Here is a 23,710-nt window from a genome sequence, read left to right as displayed (position 1 = left end):
GGGGGCAGGCGCTTGCTCTCTCTGTGCACGGCGTCCAGGGTCTCGATGTGCATCTGAACGATGTCTGAGCAGAAAGAGTGACACGAGCAGCAGCAGCAGCACTTTAGTAGAAGAACCAGGAGGACTTCACTGTCCCGGTTTAAAGGGACACTGTGTGACATTCTTACATATTTACATCGTTCTCTTAAACAAACTTTATCTTAATATTTATTTAGCGCATCATGTAAATACATATATTTATGCCTCCAGATGTCCCACTAAACCACAAGCCTGTAACTCCAGGTCATGTGGTTCCAACGGCCAATGGGATCACTTTTCTCCAAACCAGGAAGCGTGTGCTCTGGTGAGTGGGCGTGTCCACCATGGTTGGCCCCTGGTGTGTGTGTACCTGGGATCATGGTGTGCAGGGCCTTCAGGTGCTCGTTAGTGACTCCGCTCTCGTTACAGACTTTGTCCACAAATCGGTTTATGAACCTCACGACTGAGTTGGCCACGTCTGAGCTCTCGGCGTCCTCGAAGCCGCTCTCCGTGTCGTAGCTCTCCGCCATGCTGCCGGCAATACTGAGGAGCACAACGACACTCATCATTACTGAGGAGCACAATGACACTCATCATTACTGAGGAGCACAACGACACTCATCATTACTGAGGAGCACAACGACACTCATCATTACTGAGGAGCACAACGACACTCATCATTACTGAGGAGCACAACGACACTCATCATTACTGAGGAGCACAACGACACTCATCATTACTGAGGAGCACAACGACACTCATCATTACTGAGGAGCACAACGACACTCATCATTACTGAGGAGCACAATGACACTCATCATTACTGAGGAGCACAACGACACTCATCATTACTGAGGAGCACAATGACACTCATCATTACTGAGGAGCACAACGACACTCATCATTACTGAGGAGCACGACACTCATCAATACTGAGGAGCACAACGACACTCATCATTACTGAGGAGCACAATGACACTCATCATTACTGAGGAGCACAACGACACTCATCATTACTGAGGAGCACAACGACACTCATCATTGCTGAGGAGCACAACGACACTCATCATTACTGAGGAGCACAAAGACACTCATCATTACTGAGGAGCACAAAGACACTCATCAATACTGAGGAGCACAAAGACACTCATCAATACTGAGGAGCACAACGACACTCATCATTACTGAGGAGCACAACGACACTCGTTACTGAGGAGCACAATGACACTCATCATTACTGAGGAGCACAATGACACTCATCAATACTGAGGAGCACAATGACACTCATCAATACTGAGGAGCACAATGACACTCATCAATACTGAGGAGCACAACGACACTCATCATTACTGAGGAGCACAACGACACTCATCAATACTGAGGAGCACAACGACACTCATCAATACTGAGGAGCACAATGACACTCATTACTGAGGAGCACAACGACACTCATTACTGAGGAGCACAATGACACTCATCATTACTGAGGAGCACAATGACACTCATCAATACTGAGGAGCACAATGACACTCATCAATACTGAGGAGCACAATGAAACTCAACAATACTGAGGAGCACAATGACACTCATCATTACTGAGGAGCACAACGACACTCATCAATACTGAGGAGCACAACGACACTCATCAATACTGAGGAGCACAATGACACTCATCATTACTGAGGAGCACAACGACACTCATTACTGAGGAGCACAATGACACTCATCATTACTGAGGAGCACAATGACACTCATCAATACTGAGGAGCACAATGACACTTATCAATACTGAGGAGCACAATGACACTCATCATTACTGAGGAGCACAACGACACTCATCAATACTGAGGAGCACAACGACACTCATCAATACTGAGGAGCACAATGACACTCATCATTACTGAGGAGCACAACGACACTCATTACTGAGGAGCACAATGACACTCATCATTACTGAGGAGCACAATGACACTCATCAATACTGAGGAGCACAATGAAACTCAACAATACTGAGGAGCACAATGACACTCACATTTACATCTGTAGCAGTTTGTGACGTAGAGTTTGAGGCGTACCCGTTTGTGACGTAGCGGTCGCTCACGCACCTGTTTGTGACGTAGCGGTCGCTCACGTACCTGTTTGTGACGTAGCGGTCGCTCACGTACCTGTTTGTGACGTAGCGGTCGCTCACGTACCTGTTGGTGACGTAGCGGTCGCTCACGTACCTGTTGGTGATGTAGCGGTGGCTCACGTACCTGTTGGTGACGTAGCGGTCGCTCACGTACCTGTTGGTGACGTAGCGGTCGCTCACGTACCTGTTGGTGACGTAGCGGTCGCTCACGCACCTGTTTGTGACGTAGCGGTCGCTCACGCACCTGTTTGTGACGTAGCGGTCGCTCACGTACCTGTTTGTGCCATAGCGGTCGCTCACGTACCTGTTGGTGACGTAGCGGTCGCTCACGTACCTGTTTGTGACGTAGCGGTCGCTCACGTACCTGTTGGTGAAGTAGCGGTGGCTCACGTACCTGTTGGTGACGTAGCTGTTGCTCACGCTCTCCACGTCGCCGAGCCCCGCGCTCCGCAGCAGTCGGTTCTTGCTGGTGTCCAGGGGCAGCAGGAGGTAGCTCATGCGGTTGGCGTAGTGGATGGCCTGGCTGAACACGGTGCTCTCCTCCTTCTGCACGCGCTCAGTCTGAAGCTCTTTGCTCAGCGTCGGCCACAGGCGGCTCTGCTCCGACGCCAGCTCCAGCGCGCTCAGCTCCTGCCTACTGTCCACGCCCTGCTGCTCCTGACCAGCACCAACGGGAGGTGCCCAAGGGAAAGGGGAGGGACATGGCTTTAACACGCAGACATGTATCGCATTTATTTAAATAACAGATGACAAACAGATAACAATCTTCAGACGAAATCATGTCAGAAATGTGTTCAAAATGCTCCTTTAAATGAAACGTGTGTCAAATGAATCACAAAAGTGCAGCGTTATTGTTATTATTTAATTTAAATCTGTTCTTTTTGTAGCATGTTTTACTATAAACAATAAACTTAATATTAAAAATTTGCACATCAACAACATTCACAATATTATCTAAATTTCAGTTGATTGCTCACATCTAATTACAGGTCTAAAAACCCTGTGAAAAACATGCATTCTTAAAGGACATTGTTAATGTTTTATAACCTAAAATAATGTCTGTGTAGAAAAAACACATCACTTTGAATCAGTTGCTCGCCAGATACCAAAACCTTAAAAATGCATTGAGCAGCGTTGTTGTTGGAGTCATGAAAGAAATGCTCAGATTTATGGACATTGAAAATGAGTGTTTTGTGAGGCTCCGAACAACATAAACAGGAGAAATGAGGCAAAACAACAATGGCGTTTTTAAAGAATGTCATTGTCAAATTTATGCTAAATTTATGGTGCATTATTGTGCGACATAAAATTAGTTTTAGGAAATATTTATTATGGTTCAGTTGACATTAGCATGTATGCTAATGTCAATGCTAAGCGCTAATAATCTACACTAAACATTTCTACATGTGGTCATGTTTTATAACATGTTAATCACATGAGGTCGAGTATATGTCGTCAGAAAAGTTTGTGATGTTCGGAGGCTAACGCTAACATTAGCATTTGAGCTACTATTGAACCTTTAGAATGCGGGCGATCTATTCCAAACACTGGATGGTCTTTCTGTCGCCGCTTCATTTGTTCGGTACAAACTCTTGTGCTCATAGTTTATTGCAGGTTTAGGCGGTATAAGTCAGTATAAAGTATAAGTCAGTATAAGTCAGCATAAGTCAGTATAAACATGCTTCTCACGTGGTTGCCCTGCTGAGGTTTAGGCGGTATAAGTCAGTATAAGTCAGTATAAGTCAGTATACGTCGGTATAAGTCGTATAAGTTGGTATAAGTCAGTATAAGTCAGTATACGTCAGTATAAGTCAATATACGTCAGTATAAGTCAGTATACGTCGGTATAAGTCGGTATAAGTCGTATAAGTTGGTATAAGTCAGTATAAGTCAGTATAAGTCAGTATAAGTCAGAATAAGTCAGTATAAACATGCTTCTCACGTGGTTGCCCTGCTCTTCCTCCTCCGTCTCCAGATACAGCGCTCTGATGTGGTTCTGGACGTCGCTGTAGAACATGGCCTCCCAGAACTGCATGTTGGTCCACACCGTGTGCTCCTGGACACAGCTGTAGGCGAACTGCGTGATGCCTGAGCCCAGTTTCTGTAAAAAGCAAGTCACAAAATCACTTTTCTCTCGAGCCGTAAGAGAAAAAGGACAAGGTCACGTCTACTTACTCTGCAGAAGGCTGTGACCAGCGGGAGCAGAGCAGCCGCGATGCCGTGTTCATCCATGTGCGAGCAGTCCTGAAGAGAGACGTTTCAACAACAGAATTAACGTCATGTCCAGGCAGCACATAACGCTCGTTTAAAAGGCTCGTCATTCTAAATGTTTAGCACAATAAAGAAACACTATTATATGTGTCATTTAAACATCAACTTCAACTTAAAACAACATAAACAGATAAAACACACATTGGAAACATTTCAACTCCTCTTGTCTTCCTAAAATCTAATCGAAGAAATTTCATAATTAACTTGATCGATCAATAGATTATTTGTTTTGTTCTTAACCTTTAAACCGTCTCTTGTTCATTTGCTTTGGTGTCTCGTGTTTTAAATCGCACTTTAAGTTCTCTCAGGCGTTCCTTCATTAGGATTTGTGTCTCCATCTACTGGCAGCAGAGGGAATTACCATGTGGAGATAAACAAAAGCTAGCTTGCCCCGACATGCTAAAGTAAACACAGTTGTAATGAAGGTGATTTGAGTCAGAAAAGCTCAGAACGAGTCTGTGGTGATTTAAAAAATGCTCAGGAGACCTCCAGGTCTCGACCTCCAGATCTCGACCTCCAGATCTCGACCTCCAGATCTCGACCTCCAGGTCTCGACCTCCAGGTCTCGACCTCCAGGTCGCGACCTCCAGGTCTCGACCTGCAGATCTCGACCTGCAGATCTCGACCTCCAGATCTCGACCTCCAGATCTCGACCTCCAGGTCTCGACCTGCAGATCTCAACCTCCAGATCTCCCCCGGCAGATCTCGACCTCCAGTGTCTTCAAAGTGTCTTCTTAAGGTTCAGAAAAGGAGCCGAGAAGAGCAGCTCGTAAACAGGATTCCCGAGTCTGGATGAAGTGAATTAGCGCGTGCGGGTGCACTTTACGCCCGGTCACCTGCAGCGTGCAGTTCATCATGCGGACGATGTAGTCGAACTGCTGGTCGTCCAAAACGGCTCGGTTCTGCAGCACGTGTTGGTTCAGCTCCTGAGTCAGGCAAACTCGAGCCGCTCGTCCTTTCAGGGCCCTCAGCACCGCCGGCATCAACTGCAGACAACGCGGACATCGTGTTAGACGAACAAGTTCAACGTAAAGTCAAAGGTAAGAATGTCTAGTGAGCAGCACAGGCCACAAAGTATGGAAAAAGACACGTAGAAAGGCTTTTGTGCGGCAAGTTACCGTATTTTCCGGACAATAGGTCGCACCTTTTTTCATAGTTTTGGCCGGGGTGCGACTTATACTCCAGAGCGACTTATATGTGATATTATTCGTTATTTTCACCCTGACAACCACAAGAGGGCGCTCTAGGCTCTAAGCGACGCAGAAGAAGAATCTGCACTTCCTCTGGAGTTTGTGGAGTTGTTTAGAAGTGACACAGAGGAAGAAGAATTCAGTGGATTTAGTGATTTGGGGTAAAACTGATGCTTTGCTAAACTTGTTAGCATGTTCTTTATGCTATAGTTATCTGAATAACAGTTCATATGTCACGTTAACATACCAGACACTTACCACAGTTCTGTCTGTGCCTCATGTAGCTGAAGGTCTTAGCGTTAGCATATGTCATGTAGCTGAAGGTGTTAGCGTTAGCATACGTCATGTAGCTGAAGGTGTTAGCGTTAGCATACGTACACCTATTCACCATGTTCTCTAATCTGTTATTATTTTAAACTGCATTTTAAGATGAAATGTCTGTTCTTGGTCAAGGATTTAATCAAATAAATTTCCCCCAAAAATGCGACTTATACTCCAGTGCGACTTATATATGTTTTTTCTTCTCTATTATGCATTTTTTGGCTGGTGCAACTTTTACTCCGGAAAATACGGTATTATTGCTGTGATGCTTTCATCCACAATATTTTATTCTCGCTTTGAGCATTTGTAGCCGTAAAGAAGTCTGCGGCTTTAACAAGACTTTGATTTCTCAGCTTGTTCTGTCGCCACGACGCTTTGACCGGCTCCGAACGTTCTTTTTCCCCCTCGATTGCGTTCGGCGAGAGAGTTTCCCGGGGTGAAGGACGCGCCGAACCCCGAGCCCGTCCTGCGCGCGCGACCTTTCACCTTCTTGGCCTCCAGCATCTTGTTCTCGAAGATGTAGGTGATGCAGTTCCGGACCACTTCCAGTCGGCGGGCGCTGTTGGCCATCACGTGACCGTTCCTGTCCACCGTGTCGCCTGTCAAACCAGAGTCACAGTCACAATCACTTCTCGAGGAATAGGACAAAGTGAGGTGCAGAGCAAAGATAAAGATAAAGAGATATATATATATATATATATATATATATATATATATATATATAATATATATATATATATATATATAATATATAATATATATATATATTATATATGTATCAATATTGACAGTGGTTGTGCCCAGGGTTAATCTCGCTTTAGTCTAATCTAGTAAATAAATACAACTGATTTTATTACAAAATTGAGGATCTGCATTATTTGTCCTCGTCTTGTTCCTTTACTTTTTTATCTAAAGTAATGTTTGTCGTGAAAACCGCCCTTTACGTTCTCTCAGGGGTTCCCTCGTTAGGATTTGTGTTGTTGCTCCATCTACTGGCAGCAGAGGGAATTACCACGAGGGAAATAAACATTTATTTTTAGTGTATATGTGATATGTGAGTATTTCACATATTCATGTGAAATACTCTTAAATAATATATTTTATTAGTCTTTTTTTTTTCTCTATTCCCTATTAAGAATATAAGAGGTTCTGTACATAAGAGTTTTGTTTCTATTAAGAGTGTTATCTGTTCTTTTCTTCTGTATCTACTTGTGTTGCAACACCAAAATTTCCCCATTGTGTGGCCAAATAAAGGCTTATCTTATCTTAAGGTGATTTGAGTCAGAAAAGCTCAGAACAAGTCTGTGATGATTTAAAAAACGCTCAGGAAACCTCCAGATCTAGAACTTTGACAAATGAGTAAAATTTGAGACAGTTTTCTGGGCTAAATACAACCCCAAGTGTGTTTTTAATGAGGGAACACTGTTAAAACATGGTTAAAACATTAAAAAGTGCATAATATGTGTGTCCTTTGAACTACAGAAGCTTCTCACCCAGAGAAGGTCCAGAGGGCACCAAGGCCTTGACCTCAGCCTTCACCACCGGGGGCGCCGTCTTGAGTTTAGCAGCAGCGTGGTCTACGAAGAGCTCGACGGACACGTCGTCGAGGGACGGGAAAGGCGCGGTCTGAGCCGTCTGGGCGGTTTCCGAAGGACGCTGGATCTTGTGCATCGACACGGCGGGATAAGGGTTCTCCTACAGGAAGGGGAGGAGCAAGCAGAACACGCACGTTAGAACGAGATGGAGGAAAAATATAACAGAGAACATAAGAGCATCTAAGTAGAGTACTCTTTAGTCTGGATTCTATATTAAGTGACTAAAGGTACCGCAAAAGTCGGACGATAAGCCGCTACTCTCTTCACACTCTTTGAACACTTTGACCTTTGGTTGTTTTCAGGTTCTAGAATGTAAAGATGTAGATATGCCATGAAATATCTCAAAGTTAAATTCACAAATCTCTAATATGATGATTGAAGAGTGACACGACTCATTCTCTTCTTGAATTCTAACAGAACACTTTTATTTATTCATCTGCCACATCTCTATTAAATATCATTGTCCCGTAGAATGTTGTGATGTCATCGGAAACCCAGCAAAACTACGATGTGGCTAATTTATAGATTTTTTTCGGGCTAACTGCCTCTAGGGGCGCTCTAGCAGGAAGCTCGCCATCTTGCTCACTCGTCATCTTGCTCACTCGTCATCTTGCTCACTCGTCATCTTGCTCACTCGTCATCTTGCTCACTCGCCATGTACAAGCGCCGCAGCAGAGCCAGACGTGGAGAGGGCGGACACAGGTAAACCAGCTCACGCAGACAAATCAAGGACAGAGGGGGCAGCACGGTGTTCTGATGTGCTATCTGTAAATTAAGCTTCAAAATGCTGCGTGTTTTATTACAATCAGACTCATATTCAGTGATTAGATTAGTCTGATGAGGAACTGAATCTAGACACACGTGCTCAATGGTCCAACTTTTACTGTTCAAATGGGTCCGTTTCATATTCGCTTCGAGCAGATTGTGGTTTGACACAGAAATGCTGTCGTTCACATGTGTTTGTTGCAGAATATCGTGTGCAATATATGGATTATATTAAATTACGTTTTTGAAGAGGTGTTCTGCCAGTTCTTTGACGTGGCTCATGGTTCTGTGGGAGTCGCACTCGGCCTGTCGAATCCTCCTCGCCTGATTGGCCACGAGCTGCAAAGTATTTGAGAGAGAAACAGAACGTGAAAAATAATAATCCAGTCAAGTGTTTCTTAATATTGCATATAGGTGTTGAGTCTAATTGTCGCCCGCATATTCTAAAAACAATTAATTTGGAAGTACAAATGATACTTTACGCTTCTGGTAATGTAACAATAATAAACAGAGGAAACTATATTCAATCTGCAAACTGCGTGTGGTTTTTTTTATCAGCAGAAGCAATACAATATGTGCCAAATGAAATAAAATAAATAAAATAAATAAAATAAATAAAATAAATAAAATAAATAAAATAAATAAAATAAATAAAATAAATAAAATAAAATATGGACTACTCGTGACACCAGAGTCTACGATAAACTGACAGAGAAACACTGATATCTTTCATTCTAAGAAGTAATTAAAGAAAAAGCTTCACGACTGGACTTGTGTCTGGTGAACGCTCAGAACATCGGGAGATAAACATTTGCCCTCACGTCGTCGAATAGGTCCGTGGTCCTGTACGGAGGTCCTCGCTCAGACACGAATCCAGCGAAGGCCATTCCGTCCAGAACCTTCATCAGGAAGTCGTCCTCCGACAAGGACCTCTTCCCCAAGAACGCCGCCTGGACCGGGACAAAAGCAGAGACGGTTACGACGTGTTTAGTAAAGCACTTTGAGCAGACGTCCTCCTCGTACCTTATGGAAGCGTATGACGGGCTCGGGATGGATCCGGATGATGTGCAAACACCATCGATATCCCTGGAAGAGCCGAGCGAACAGCCACAGGAACACGGAGCGGATCTCCTTGTCCTGAAAGCACACGGCACGCTCAAAAACACAAACCAGAGACGGTGAAACACTGCACCGACGCAGAGACTGACCTGTATTTACTGTGAGGAGGGGTGAGAGGAAGAGGAAGAAGAGGAAGAAGAGGAAGAAGAGGAAGAAGAGTAGGAAGAAGAGGAAGAAGAGGAGGAAGAGGAAGAAGATAAATAATAAGAAGAGGAGGAAGAGGAAGAAGATAAATAATAAGAAGAGGAGGAAGAAGAAGAGGAAGAGGAATAAAAAGAGTAAGAAGAGTAAGAAGAAGAAGCCGAGTCTGACCTGTATTTTCAGTGACGACGGTTGATTGGACGCTGGGGGAAAGGCGTGGTCAGCTACTTCCAACTCGGGGTCCAAAACCTGCACAAAACGTCACACGCGTTACAATTAAATCAATACGATAACGAGTTTGATGGAGCAGCCTCTACGTTTATACTGATAGAGACTCATCGTTTGTTTGTTTGTTTGTTTGTTTGTTTGTCTCACCATGGAGAGCAGCGTCTGCGTTTGCTGGAGCAGAGGTTCGGGCAGCAGAGAAATGTGAACGCACTCGGGGATCGTCACCGTTCCACCGTCGAGGTCTGCTATGATCACGTCCAACTGAAACGCAAAAGGGACAGAACTCTGAGCGGGGTCAGAGCGGGGTCTGAGCGGGGTCTGAGCGGGGTCTGAGCAGGGTCAGAGCGGGGTCTGAGCGGGGTCTGAACGGGGTCCGAACGGGGTCTGAACGGGGTTTGAGCGGGGTCTGAACGGGGTCTCGTGATGAGACCTCGAGCGTTCAGATCGTCTAGGGGATAAACCCTTAGACCCTTGGCCCGGTCTCATCGCGACGTCGGGGTCAGAGCTCCCGCAGCAAACGTCATCATAACGTAATAAAAGTGTCGAGCGACGGTCGAGGATAATTCACGTGTGATACTTTGTGACGAGATCATCATCATCATCATCATCATCATTATCATTACTATTATTATTATTATCATCATTATTATTATTATTATTATTATCATCATTATCATCATTGTTATCATTATTATTATCATTATTATTATTATTATTATTATCATTATTATTATCATTATTATTATTATCATTATTATGATGACACGTGTGCAGACTGTGTCATCGTGAAGTGAAGGGCAATAGTTTCCCACGAAGAAGAAAAAATAGAAGGAAATATCCCAGGAAAATACAGTAGTCTGAGTTTCAATAATCCAGGATTATTTGTTACAAGAAGAGGAAGAGGAAGAGGAGGAAGAAGAGGAGGAAGAACTGCTAATAGGCCTCTCGCCAGCTTGTGGTGCTCAGGCCTAATAATAATAATATTAATAATCATAGAAGTAATAATAATAATACTAATCATAGAAGTAATAATAATAATAAATATAGCTGCAAGCGGCAATGATCGGCCCTCGCCACGCCGCCGCCACGCCGCCGCCACGCCGCCGCCACGCCGCAAGAGGAGGGGGCGCTAACGCGCCCCAATTGTCCTTTTATTACGCCTACTGCTAAATCTGTGACGCTGTCACATCTTCTCCCCTTTGTTTTACCATCAAAAAGCTATTTTATTTTGAATTCTTGGCAAAATGTGCGGCTTTGCCGCACAGACACCTTGACTCTTTGAATAAAAATGTGGATAACTTTTGATGGTCCACCCCTGAAGATGAGTCTCACCAAATTTCAGGTTAATAGGGCTAATGCCCTGGGAGGAGTTTGTGAAAGTCTAAAGTGTAAATATGTTCTGGCGATTTCCCCATTGGAATAACATGGGAGGTTTTGGTCATCGCTACGGCAAAACCATAACAATTATGACATGGGTCTCTTTGACTTTTTTGATGGGGATGCCAAAATTGAGTTGTGTGTCAAATTTCATGCAAAACTAAACATTTAACCTCCATATAAAATCTGTAGGGGGCGCTGTGGTGCCAAATTAATTTATTTCACTTCAAGTACGTTTAGCGCAAAGAGTTTAACAACTGATTCTAATTTGATGCAATTCGGACTTTATCTGCGCAAACGGCAGAAATGTTAAATTTGGGAGATTTCTGAAATTCTAGCTAAAGTTTGCGGCTTCGCCGCACAGAGACCGTGAGAGGTATCAATGTCATTTGAATAACTTTTGATGTCCCACACCTCAGTAGAATTTTCACCAAATTTCAGCTTTTTAGAGCCAACGCCCTGGGAGGAGTTCGTAAAAGTACGACATTTGGAAAAACTCCCGAGTCCTGCTTAGCCATTTTTGAACCAATATGGCCGACATTTGGTTGGGTGGACGGCGTTGCCGTAATAATATTTTTTACTTCTCTTGTCACCATCTACCTCTGCGCCAAATTTCATGATTCTACGATCAGATTTTTTTTGGGTCATTTCCTATCTCTCAATGCATTTTTGGTACATTTGGGGGCGCTGACGCGCCAATTTTTTTATTTTAGAAAAGGGAAATAGCCAGAATGTAGAGAGGCACGATTTTTAGAGGTGTGCAAATTTTTGTGACTTTTCGTCAATGTTCACTGGGTGAAAAATAGGGGGGTTGGTCCCGAAAAGAAAGAAAGAAAGAAATAAAGAATAATATTCCGATGCGAAAACAATGTTTCCCATTTTTCAAATATCATAAACTATACATTTTCGGAAAGCGCTCGCGCTTTCCTACCTCATGGTGTGGGTCCCTGGTCACTGACGGGTACTTTTGTTAATTTTGAGTGGGCTCCGCCCACTTTGTGTTTTTGGCCCTCTATACAGTAATAATGTTCAATTTTTGCATTACATGCTTATATGCACGGAACATGCAAGAGATGGGGAACGTATTCGTGAGCTACTTAGGGCAAATGAGTGCTTTATATGGAAGCGGTCGTCATCCCAATGTAAAGTGCTCGTTTAATGCGCACTTTTGCACGGGCTTCGCCCGTTTACAACGGTAATGTTCCATTTTCCTACTACTAATTAGTATGCACGGGGCGTGCGTGAGTGAAGGAGTGCGTTAGTGAGTGTTTGGAAGTGGGCGAGCGCTTCGCGCTCGATTTCGTGCGCACTACGTGCGCACTTTCGCAGCTGTGCTTCGCACGGCCTTACGAGATTAATAGGCCTCTCGCCAGCTTGTGGCGCTCGGGCCTAATAATAATAATCATAGAAGCAATAATAATAATAATACTAACTGAAATCATAATAATTTAAAAAACGGTGTGAGTTTTTGTGTGAAAATGGTGTTGTTGTGCTTTTAATCTAAATTACTTTTAATTCTGGTTAAATAAAGATAAAATAGATGTTTTTGTTAAGACGACATACAATACTAGCTCAGAGGTCAGAGGTCAGAGTCCCAGACTTAGATGATATTGAAAGTGAAATGCATGTTTGTCCTTGTCTCACAGTCAGACGTGAATCTGTTTAAATGTTTTTAAGCTGCTGTTTGTGTGGAATGCCTTAAGAGGGCGCTGTGAGGTTGTGTGTGTGTGTGTGTGTGTGTGTGTGTGTGTGTGTGTGAGATGTGTGTGAGATGTGTGTGTGTGTGTGTGTGTGTGTGAGATAAGTGTGTGTGTGTGTGTGTGTGTTATATGTGTGTGTGTGTGTGTGCGTGTGATGTGTGTGTGTGTGTGATATGTGTGTGTGTGTGTGTGTGTGTGTGAGATATGTGTGTGTGTGTGTGTGTGTGTGAGATAAGTGTGTGTGTGTGTGTGTTATATGTGTGTGTGTGTGTGTGCGTGTGATGTGTGTGTGTGTGTGATATGTGTGTGTGTGTGTGTGTGTTGTGTGATGTGTGTGTGTGTGTGATGTGTGTGTGTGTGTGTGTGTGTGTGTGTGAGATGTGAGATGTGTGATGTGTGAGTGTGATGTGTGTGTTGTGTGTGTGTGATGTGTGTGATGTGTGTGTGTGATGTGTGTGTGTGTGATGTGTGTGTGTGTGTGTGTGTGATGTGTGTGATGTGTGTGTGTGTGTGTGTGATGTGTGTGTGTGTGATGTGTGTGTGTGTGTGTGATGTGTGTGATGTGTGTGTGTGATGTGTGATGTGTGTGTGTGTGTGTGTGTGTGTGATGTGTGTGTGTGATGTGTGTGATGTGTGTGTGTGTGTGTGTGTAGGTGTTCTAAGCACATGTGAGCTGATAACAGACAGGTATAAATCATATTCACGCTGCTGCTTGTGAAACACTTCAGCTTCATGTCTCTTCTGCTTTTATTGTTACACATTCATCATCATCAGTCACTGGTCACTGAGGACAAACTGGACAGACCGGACGCAGACATCGAGCGGTCAATGTAAAGTGGACGCACCAGTTCCTGCGTCTCTAACTTGAAGAATGAGTTGACTCCGATGATGAAAGGCGTGGGCGTGCTCAGGACCTCCAGCAGTTTACCGGGAAGAATGGGCACGTACGTGAAGCTGCGACAAACGTAAAAGAGCGTTAACTCAACACGACACACGTAAAAGAGCGTTTACTAAGCACGACACGCGTAAAAGAGCGTTTACTAAGCACGACACGCGTAAAAGAGCGTTTACTAAGCACGACACACGTAAAAGAGCGTTTACTAAGCACGACACACGTAAAAGAGCGTTTACTAAGCACGACACGCGTAAAAGAGCGTTACTAAGCACGGCACGCGTAAAAGAGCGTTTACTAAGCACGACACGCGTAAAAGAGCGTTTACTAAGCACGGCACGCGTAAAAGAGCGTTTACTAAGCACGACACGCGTAAAAGAGCGTTTACTAAGCACGACACGCGTAAAAGAGCGCTTACTAAGCACGACACGCGTAAAAGAGCGTTTACTAAGCACGAGACGCGTAAAAGAGCGTTTACTAAGCACGAGACGCGTAAAAGAGCGTTTACTAAGCACGACACACGTAAAAGAGCGTTTACTAAGCACGACACGCGTAAAAGAGCGTTACTAAGCACGGCACGCGTAAAAGAGCGTTTACTAAGCACGACACGCGTAAAAGAGCGTTTACTAAGCACGGCACGCGTAAAAGAGCGTTTACTAAGCACGACACGCGTAAAAGAGCGTTTACTAAGCACGACACACGTAAAAGAGCGTTTACTAAGCACGACACGCGTAAAAGAGCGTTTACTAAGCACGAGACGCGTAAAAGAGCGTTTACTAAGCACGAGACGCGTAAAAGAGCGTTTACACGGAGTCAGAAAGAGCTGCAACATTTGTCTGAACAAAGGCCGACATTAAGGATTATACAGCTCAGAATATAACCGTAGGACCCAAAACATTATAATTGTGACAATTTTAGAAGCAAAATGTAATCTTCTATATGCCAAAAATACATCTAAATTAAGTACTTTTTAGTAGTACTTTTTAGTAGTACTTTTTAACTGCCTGTTTTTTTTGGCACATTTACTTTATTTTGTCATTCAGAAAGTTAAATTCCATAAAGCTGGTCACACACAAACCCGAGGAACGATAAAGATTTCACTGTTTTAATAATAATTGTTGTTTTTCTCAGGTGTTTTCCATCTTCAAAGCGCTTCAAGTACTTTATGGCCTGAAACTTGCCCTGGACCAGTAAACCAACATGTTCTGAAGTGCATAGTATTCATATAGCGGTGCATATTTCAGTATTTTCTCTGGTAATGCTCCTGGGCGTGTTTAGAATGCTCCTCGTGACTGCACTTTGTATTTTCTGAATGTCGTGCGTCCTGTAAAGAGAGTGGCGAGAGCAGAATCTGGCGCGGGGGGGCGTGTCTCTGGGGCTGGGGGCGTGTCGGCGCTGACCTGTACTTGAGGGGGAACATGATGGCCAGCAGCCCGCGGCACGCGTCCGTCAGCCTCTGGTAGCTGCTCGACAAAAACAGGATCTTGTGTTCGGTCAGAGCCGCACAGAAGAGGCAGAGGACGTTCAGGATACCTGGAAGGAGAGAGGGGAGGAGCCAGAGAGAGGGGAGGAGCCGGAGAGGGGAGGAGTCAGAGAGAGAGGAGGGCGGAGTGTGGGGAGAGGAGGAGCCAGAGACAGAGGAGGAGACATGGACAGAGGAGGGCGGAGTGTGGGGAGAGGAGGAGCCAGAGACAGAGGAGGAGACAAAGGAGGAGCCGGAGAGAGGGGAGGAGCCAGAGACAGAGGAGGAGACAGGGACAGAGGAGGGCGGAGTGTGGGGAGAGGAGGAGCCAGAGACAGCGGAGGAGACAGAGGAGGAGCCGGAGAGAGGGGAGGAGCCAAAGACAGAGGAGGAGCCAGAGACAGAGGAGGAGTCAAAGACAGAGGAGGAGTCAAAGACAGAGGAGACAAGAGAGAGAGGAGGGCGGAGTGTGGGGAGAGGAGGAGCCAGAGACAGAGGAGGAGCCAGAGAGAGGGGAGGAGCCGGAGACAGAGGAGGAGCCAGAGACAGAGGATGTCATCAGTGTGCGACACTTATTATTAAACTACACAAACGGGCAAAATGTTGAGTCAAATCTGAAATATCGTGTTCAGTGAGCTTTAGTCTCATGTCTATTCTAACCCGTCGTATGGACTTTAAGCTAACTAGCTACGTGTCAGTAGATGGTGACATGTGAACTTTAAGCTAACTAGCTACGTGCCAGTAGATGGTGACATGTGACCTTAAAGCTAACTAGCTACGTGTCAGTAGATGGTGACATGTGAACTTTAAGCTAACTAGCTACGTGCCAGTAGATGGTGACATGTGACCTTAAAGCTAACTAGCTACGTGTCAGTAGATGGTGACATGTGAACTTTAAGCTAACTAGCTATGTGTCAGTAGATGGTGACATATGGACTGTAAGCTAACTAGCTACGTGCCAGTAGATGGTGACATGTGAACTTTAAGCTAACTAGCTACGTGTCAGTAGATGGTGACATATGGACTGTAAGCTAACTAGCTACGTGCCAGTAGATGGTGACATGTGAACTTAAAGCTAACTAGCTACGTGCCAGTAGATGGTGACATGTGAACTTTAAGCTAACTAGCTACGTGCCAGTAGATGGTGACATGTGAACTTTAAGCTAACTAGCTACGTGTCAGTAGATGGTGACATGTGAACTTTAAGCTAACTAGCTACGTGCCAGTAGATGGTGACATGTGAACTTTAAGCTAATTAGCTACGTGTCAGTAGATGGTGACATATGGACTTTAAGCTAACTAGCTACGTGCCAGTAGATGGTGACATATGAACTTTAAGCTAACTAGCTACGTGTCAGTAGATGGTGAAATATGGACTTTAAGCTAACTAGCTACGTGCCAGTAGATGGTGGCATATGGACTTTAAGCTAACTAGCCACATGTCAGTAGATGGTGACGTATGGACTTTAAGCTAACGAGCTACGTGCCAGTAGATGGTGACATGTGAACTTTAAGCTAACTAGCTACGTGTCAGTAGATGGTGACATATGGACTTTAAGCTAACTAGCTACATACCAGTAGATGGTGACATGTGAACTTTAAGCTAACTAGCTACGTGCCAGTAGATAGTGACATATGGACTTTAAGCTAACTAGCTACGTGCCAGTAGATGGTGACCTATGGACTTTAAGCTAACTAGCTACGTGCCAGTAGATGGTGACATATGGACTTCAAGCTAACTAGCTACGTGCCAGTAGATGGTGACATGTGCGTCGTACCGAGCTGCCTGAAGAGCTGAGCGACGCTGCCGCCGCTCACGGGCAGGGAGTCTGTGACGGGCGTCTGGATCACCTGCCTGTCCCCGGCTCCGAGCGTGATGGTCCTCTGCAAACATCACACACAACAACAACACGTCAGAAGGGGCGGAGTCCGGGGGGGTCCGATTCATGCGCAGATTAGCGGAAAGGTGCGAGCTGGAGAGCAGAAGGCACGGTGGAAACGGGAGCCGAGCCGTGACCTTACGGTGAAAAGCAGAGTTTAATGAAGGAGCTGTGATGTTTCCACGTGACGGAGGTGTGAATGAGAAAAGCCAAACGAGAGCTGCAGGAGGGCGTGGTCAGACCAGGAACGCATTTGTTCAAGAGAAGACCAAATGAAAAGGTTCAACAGTTACAGGTCATGGGTGCATTTCTGATCAGGTTCTGTTTCATTTGATTTTTAATGCTATTTACCGTATTTTCCGGACTATAAGTCGCACCAGCCAAAAAAGGCATAATAGAGAAGAAAAAAAAACATATATAACGGTTGACAGTGTGAAAATAACAAAGTCGATCTGGAGTATAAGTCGGTGCAACTTATAGTCCGGAAAATACGGTAGTTGTTTTTAGAAATGTTAGACAGTAAGACGGCATCAATTTAAACTCTCACTGAACTGTGGTAATTGTGTGGCATAAAAATAACAAATATATATTATATTATTTAACAGTCCAATTCTGTTGGTCCAGAACCATTGTCCATGGAACGGTTAACAACAACTCCATTTACAGTTGTTAATAAAAGTATGGGTTTAGTTACAAATCACAAACACGTGCATTACTATAATTGAGTAGATTAAAAGTACATTTTTAAACCTGTACATGTAATTGTAATTAGTAACATTTAAATTACATAAGTCTCAATTGTCTGTCTCTGCTAAAACTACATTTAGTTTTTTTTATAGAAGGACTGATCAACACTTCTAAAGCTGTGTTAAAAGTGAGAAACAGTACTCCGAGTAGTAGTTCTCATGTGTACTTTTCACTTTTACTGTGCAGTTCATGACAGAAAACACATCCTGGTGAACCAAAACAAACCATAAACCTAAAAAAATGTCTTTCCTTAAAATCCAAGACATTTTGCAGCCAACGTGACACGAGCAACTTTCATTATGTGTTTCAACAACTGCACGTCCTTCATTGACCACACGGCTCAATTGTTGTTCACACATTGAAACGTTGAGAGTTCCAAAGCGTTAAAGCGAAAAGCTGAAGCTGCAGGTGCACGCTTATCTGTAGTTTGAGAGAAAAGTCGTACCAAACTTTCCTCTCGCTCCTCGAGTCCCGGCTGCGAAAAAGCCACATGAAAAACCACACAGACAAACGGGTTTAGACGCACAAACAAACACGGAAACATTTACAGAGAAAAACAGGAAGACGGGACAAACTGGGACACGTACCGCAGCTGTGGTTTAGCGTTAAACGGCGACAAGCTAACGTTTATTAAAGCCTGAGAGATTGTAAGGATGAAGACTGCGAGAATCATAATGTGGCGAGCAAGAATTATAATGTGGCGAGTAAGAATCATAACGTGGCGAGTAAGAATCATAACGTGACAAGCAAGAATCATAACGTGGCGAGCCAGAATCATAACGTGGCGAGCAAGAATCATAACGTGGCGAGCAAGAATCATAACGTGGCGAGCAAGAATCATAACGTGGCGAGCAAGAATCATAACGTGGCGAGCAAGAATCATAATGTGGCGAGCAAGAATCATAACGTGGCGAGCAAGAACAATAACGTGGCGAGCAATAACGTGGCGAGCAAGAACAATAACGTCGCGAGTAAGAATCATAACGTGGCGAGCAAGATCAATAACGTGGCGAGCAAGAATAACGTGGCGAGCAAGAATAACGTGGCGAGCAAGAACAATAACGTGGCGAGCAAGAATCAAAATGTGGCGAGCAAGAATCATAACGTGGCGAGCAAGAATCATAACGTGGCGAGCAAGAATCATAACGTGGCGAGCAAGGATCATAATGTGGTGACAGGTTTAGAGGAATTGCACCAACAAACGCCAAACAAAGACAAAAGCGCAAAATCCTGCAACAGTCATTACTTTTTATTATTGATTAGTTACTGATGTCGACACAATTCTCAGAATGCGGTGGATTTATTTTTATCACAACTAAACTAAACGCTTACATAAACTGCTTTATTCATCTGTAAATGTTGTACTAATTGAAAAGAATATTCACATTGTGTTGATTGAAATACACGTTTATGCATCTTTACGCGACGGAAATGTAAACCTTTTATTTTTAAATAACGAATCCTTATTGGACGAATTCTCCGGACAGTTCCACAGCGACTGACAGATCAAACCGTAAAAGTTACAGAGTGTATCTTAACGTCATAAGGCGCTGGTACAGCTGACAGCCCGGTGTAAACGCTCTCTCTTCTTTCTCACACTTATTGTGCTTTATCTCCTATATTTTGTAAATATAGTTAGTATATTTTTTCTATTTTACTGTACGATAGGGACACGCGCTGGAATAGTTTTTTAATTCAACTGTTTTTGACTTTTTTCGGCTGGATTTGAGCGTTTTTCGTTGCGTTCGTCGTGTTGTTTTTTGTGAGCTAGCTCCGAGCGAGCCCACCAGCCCCCCCCCCCGCGCCCTCCGGCCGCGCTAAAGTACGGCGTGTCGTCGGTACACGTTTATTTACACGTTTATATACACGTTTATATGAAAGAGGAACTTCACGAACGATCGGGACACGCACTGGAATCGCTTTAAATTAACTTGTTTTGACTTTATTCGGCTGGATTGAGTGTTTTCGTCGTGTCGTCGCGATGTGTCTTGGCTCTGAGTCCCCCGGCTCCGGCCCCGCCCCCCGGCTCCGGCCCCGCCCCCCGGCTCCGGCCCCGCCCCCCGGCTCCGGCCCCGTACCGCGTTTACACAAAGGAGGAACTCATGAAACTGCGGAGAACAGTCGTCTTACCCGGAGATCGTCACGTTATCCCTTCGCAATACTGACCTAACCTAATACTGATGTGCAATTCTGTCATATGTGCAATTACTGTGAAATTCATGTGCAATCTATGTGCTGTCGTGACACATATTCATGTGCAATTACTGTCGGGATCACATGCAATGGTATTTATGTATTTATTTGTCTATGGGAGTTTTTATTTATTTATAGGAGATCTTCTACTAAGTGTTTTTCAGACTTCCTATAAGTGATCTGTTCTTCTGGATCTACCTCTGGATCTTCCTGCGTTGCACCAATGAAATTTCCCCATGTGGGACAATAAAGGAATATCTTATCTTATCTTATCTTATCTTAACCGATAAAGTGCTCAGAACAGCTGGAGAACGTCAGACTCCATCGCCGCCGCGACGATGACCTCAGATACACAAATTATGCATCATTTACGATCATTACGACTTGACATTTTACGGAATTACATCTTTAACCTCATTAACACAGAGACCGCCCCTTTTTAAATACAAATGACACGTTTTCATGTCTTTACATACATTAGTCCATAACCGAGCCCCAAGAGAAGACGACTTAACACTTTTACATTTGTGTCTTGAATTATACTTAGTTTTTAAAGTATAGTTGGAATGAGAAATGAGAGGTGACTTTAGGACAGCCTGAGGTTACGTGAAATATTATGTTGTGAAATATTATGATGGATGTGTGCGATGTCGTCCGCGAGGTCAAGCGCTTCTGGTAAAACTCGATCGCGTAACAGAAATACTCGTCACCCTGGAAACGCAAAGGTTAAAAGGCCCTTTCCGACTCTGGTCTCGGCTCTGGGGTTTCTCGGCTCTGGGGTTACTCTTCTCATAACTCGCTCACTGTAAACGCCGTTCGGTCATGAAAAATGTTAATTAAAAAAAAATGGAAAAGTCACATTATTTTGTGACAGTTTAAGTGGTTCGCCGTCGGGATGTTGCCATTTCAGACGTTAGCGTGACAATTACTGTGAGAATAACAGACGGTTATTAATTTCCACGACCAAAACAATAATCTAACACATTAATCATTATCAAATAAAACTCTAAAAATGATCAATTTGACATGAAAAAGCGAGATAAACAGGCACTTTTAGGGAAAGAGTGAACAAAAAAAATAATAATTTAATTTAATAATAATTTGAAAATGTTCACTTTTCTATAAATTGATAGATTGACTTTTTTTTGTCTTTACGATTAAATTGTGACCAATAAACCTGACATCCCGAGTTTGCAGTTGTATTGTTTGACTGGCTTATGTTGCTCTGAGGCTTTAAAGGTACAATGCGGAACATTCTGGACCGAGCGAGCGGCGTCATCTCCATGGAGACGAGCGCGAGAAGGGACCCGTAGCCAAAACGAACGCAACTTTAAAACACAAGAACGTATGCTTTGAGGGAGAGAACGAGGAGTTAGAAAAAGACAAAACAACTAAAAACTACAAGGAAATAGTGTTGTCGCCATAGTAACATGTCAAACTATATCAATACCACCACGATTATATAAACGGAACAATTTCTTTTCATAAAACGAATATGTTTTTGCCGGGGTCCGACTTATATTTATATTTATAATTATACTTATACTCTGGAGCGACTTATACAGTATGTCATATTACCGTATTTTTCGGAGTATAAGTCGCATCAGCCAAAAAATGCATAATAGAGAAGAAAAAAACATATGTAAGTCGCACTGGAGGATGAAATGCGGTTGCAAGTGTGAAAATAACAAATACCGTATTTTACGAACTATAAGTCACACCTTTTTTCATAGTTTTGGCCGGGGTACGACTTATACTTAAATTTATACTTATACTTATAGTAGAAAAAGCTTCAGTTGTAGTCATCTGGACTCAGTTAGAAAAACTGACAATGACTCTTGGATGAGAGTCGAAACGTCTATTTTTTCCAGATGACTACAACTGAAGCTTTTTCTACTATGGAACACGCCTGGACGAATGAGGGATTACACCGACACTTATACTTATATACTTATAAGTCGTTCTGGAGTATAAGTATAAGTCAAATTATTTGTTATTTTCACACATATATGTTTTTTTCTTCACTATTATGCATGTTTTGGCTGGTGCGACTTATACTCCGAAAAATACGGTAATATGACATACTGTATAAGTCGCTCCAGAGTATAAGTATAATTATAAATATAAATATAAGTCGGACCCCGGCAAAAACTATGAAAAAAGGTGCGTCTTATAGTCTGGAAAATACGGTACGGTTTAGAGCCAGACTGAACAATAACTATTTAGAAAAGGTGGAGTTTGGTCTCATTTATGTTTTGTAAAAGTAGCAGGTGGAGGTGGAGGTCCTTTACCTGAGCTCCTCCGGCGATGGGGATGACGCAGGTGAGGAGGTTCCCCACCACAGTCTCCAGAGGAACCGTGAGGTGCTCCACATGAACCGTGTAGACCAGGCTCAGACAGTTCTGAGGAGACGCACAGCAAACACACGTCAGATCTCAGGCCGATTCATATTTCAACAGTAAAATCATGTGTTCTATCAAACCTTTTGGTGTTTTTAATGTCATAAAACCACCTCATGATGTGCATTTGATGATAATTGGTTATATTTTCTGTGTGTTTTGAAGTGTACAGTCCAGAAAACGATTATTTCAACAGTCGAATCGTGAAATTATTATTTTTAATCACACATTACGGCTTTTTCAATTCATTTTCAACCAAATAAAGGATCAAATGTGGCGACTAAAGCTTCTAGACGGACAATATTTTCATGTACGTGTAATATTGATATTTGTGAAACGCTGCTGTGTTTTAGTGTCTTTACGGTCCAGATGAACGGTTGCAGATCTTTTTTTATAATGGGCATAATTTAGCTGAAAATTATCTGAAATTTTATCCCGGAAAAGCACATTTCACTTCCTGTTTGTAACTGATGACGTCACACTAGGAAATTACCCAGCAACCACTGGGCCAAAACCCATCCAACAAAAATATATGAAAATAACTTTATTTTGTCGAATGAATGTTTAGAGTTGTTTCTTATGTGTAATTTCTTATGTTTTGAAATTACTGTGATGTCACTTCTTGTTATTTTCGACTGATTTTATCGTTTCACTTTTCGCCACAAACAGCTACTTGATTGGTATAAGACTATCATTTCCATTAACAACAGGTATAAAAATACGCCCTTTAATATGTTGCCACGGTTTCCACGCACAGGCCTGAACGACGTTACAGCAGAGGAAGAGCAGCTGAAAGGTCGCAGACGTTTTGTATGGTGTGCTCAGCTGGTCACGTGACACGACGAGTACGAGTCTCACCCTGAAGACCTCCATGTGGTCCAGGCGCGAGACCAGGACCAGGCTCTTGGGTCCGAACACCTTCTCCGCGCGCGACACCGACGGCTCCTCATCAGCCTCGTCCCCCTCGCTCGGCCCCGCCTTCTGCAGCTGCACACCACGCAAGAGAGTGACACGTTTAAAGGCACCGTTTCATGCACTGTGGTCTCACTCCCGCAGCGCCACCACGAGACCAACACTTCCTCTACAAACACAACTGGACCGTTCACTTCCTGTTTGTAACTGATGACATCACACTTGGAAATTACCCAGCAACCACTGGGCCAAAACTCCATCCATCCATCCATCCATTTTCTACCGCTTGTTCCCTTTCGGGGTCGCGGGTGACTGGAGCCTATCCCAGTGACTTCGGGCCTTAGGCGGGGTACACCCTGGACAGTGGCC

General features: G+C 43.7%; 1 protein-coding gene across 6 annotated transcripts in view; it reads right to left on the bottom strand.

Annotated features, from left to right (window-relative positions):
• sbf1 (SET binding factor 1) overlaps positions 1–23,710 on the bottom strand; it is an 84,107-nt gene that overhangs the window by 35,847 nt on the left and 24,550 nt on the right. For 2 of the 6 annotated variants that reach the window (XM_072453307.1, XM_072453311.1), the window contains exons 4-22: positions 23,288–23,416; positions 22,322–22,432; positions 18,283–18,312; positions 16,989–17,094; positions 15,149–15,281; positions 13,702–13,810; positions 9,927–10,040; positions 9,723–9,800; positions 9,315–9,428; positions 9,113–9,241; positions 8,532–8,630; positions 7,425–7,626; positions 6,418–6,530; positions 5,257–5,406; positions 4,325–4,393; positions 4,092–4,250; positions 2,544–2,806; positions 389–561; positions 1–64 (exon numbers count right to left, since the gene is read on the bottom strand). The exon at positions 1–64 is cut by the window's left edge and continues 10 nt beyond it. In XM_072453307.1, the coding sequence (XP_072309408.1) occupies positions 1–64; positions 389–561; positions 2,544–2,806; positions 4,092–4,250; positions 4,325–4,393; positions 5,257–5,406; positions 6,418–6,530; positions 7,425–7,626; positions 8,532–8,630; positions 9,113–9,241; positions 9,315–9,428; positions 9,723–9,800; positions 9,927–10,040; positions 13,702–13,810; positions 15,149–15,281; positions 16,989–17,094; positions 18,283–18,312; positions 22,322–22,432; positions 23,288–23,416 (2,345 nt within the window). The remainder of the gene's footprint in view (positions 65–388; positions 562–2,543; positions 2,807–4,091; positions 4,251–4,324; positions 4,394–5,256; positions 5,407–6,417; positions 6,531–7,424; positions 7,627–8,531; positions 8,631–9,112; positions 9,242–9,314; positions 9,429–9,722; positions 9,801–9,926; positions 10,041–13,701; positions 13,811–15,148; positions 15,282–16,988; positions 17,095–18,282; positions 18,313–22,321; positions 22,433–23,287; positions 23,417–23,710) is intronic. The other 4 variants (XM_072453310.1, XM_072453312.1, XM_072453308.1 and 1 more) reach the window with 3 other exon arrangements.

This window comes from Eucyclogobius newberryi, unplaced genomic scaffold (genome assembly GCF_026437365.1).
Source record: "Eucyclogobius newberryi isolate DKJ021-1_F unplaced genomic scaffold, fEucNew1.0.hap1 SCAF_2, whole genome shotgun sequence".
Classification (NCBI taxonomy): domain Eukaryota; kingdom Metazoa; phylum Chordata; class Actinopteri; order Gobiiformes; family Gobiidae; genus Eucyclogobius; species Eucyclogobius newberryi.
Note: the sequence above shows the minus strand (reverse complement) of the source record. Positions and strands in the feature narration are given on the sequence as shown.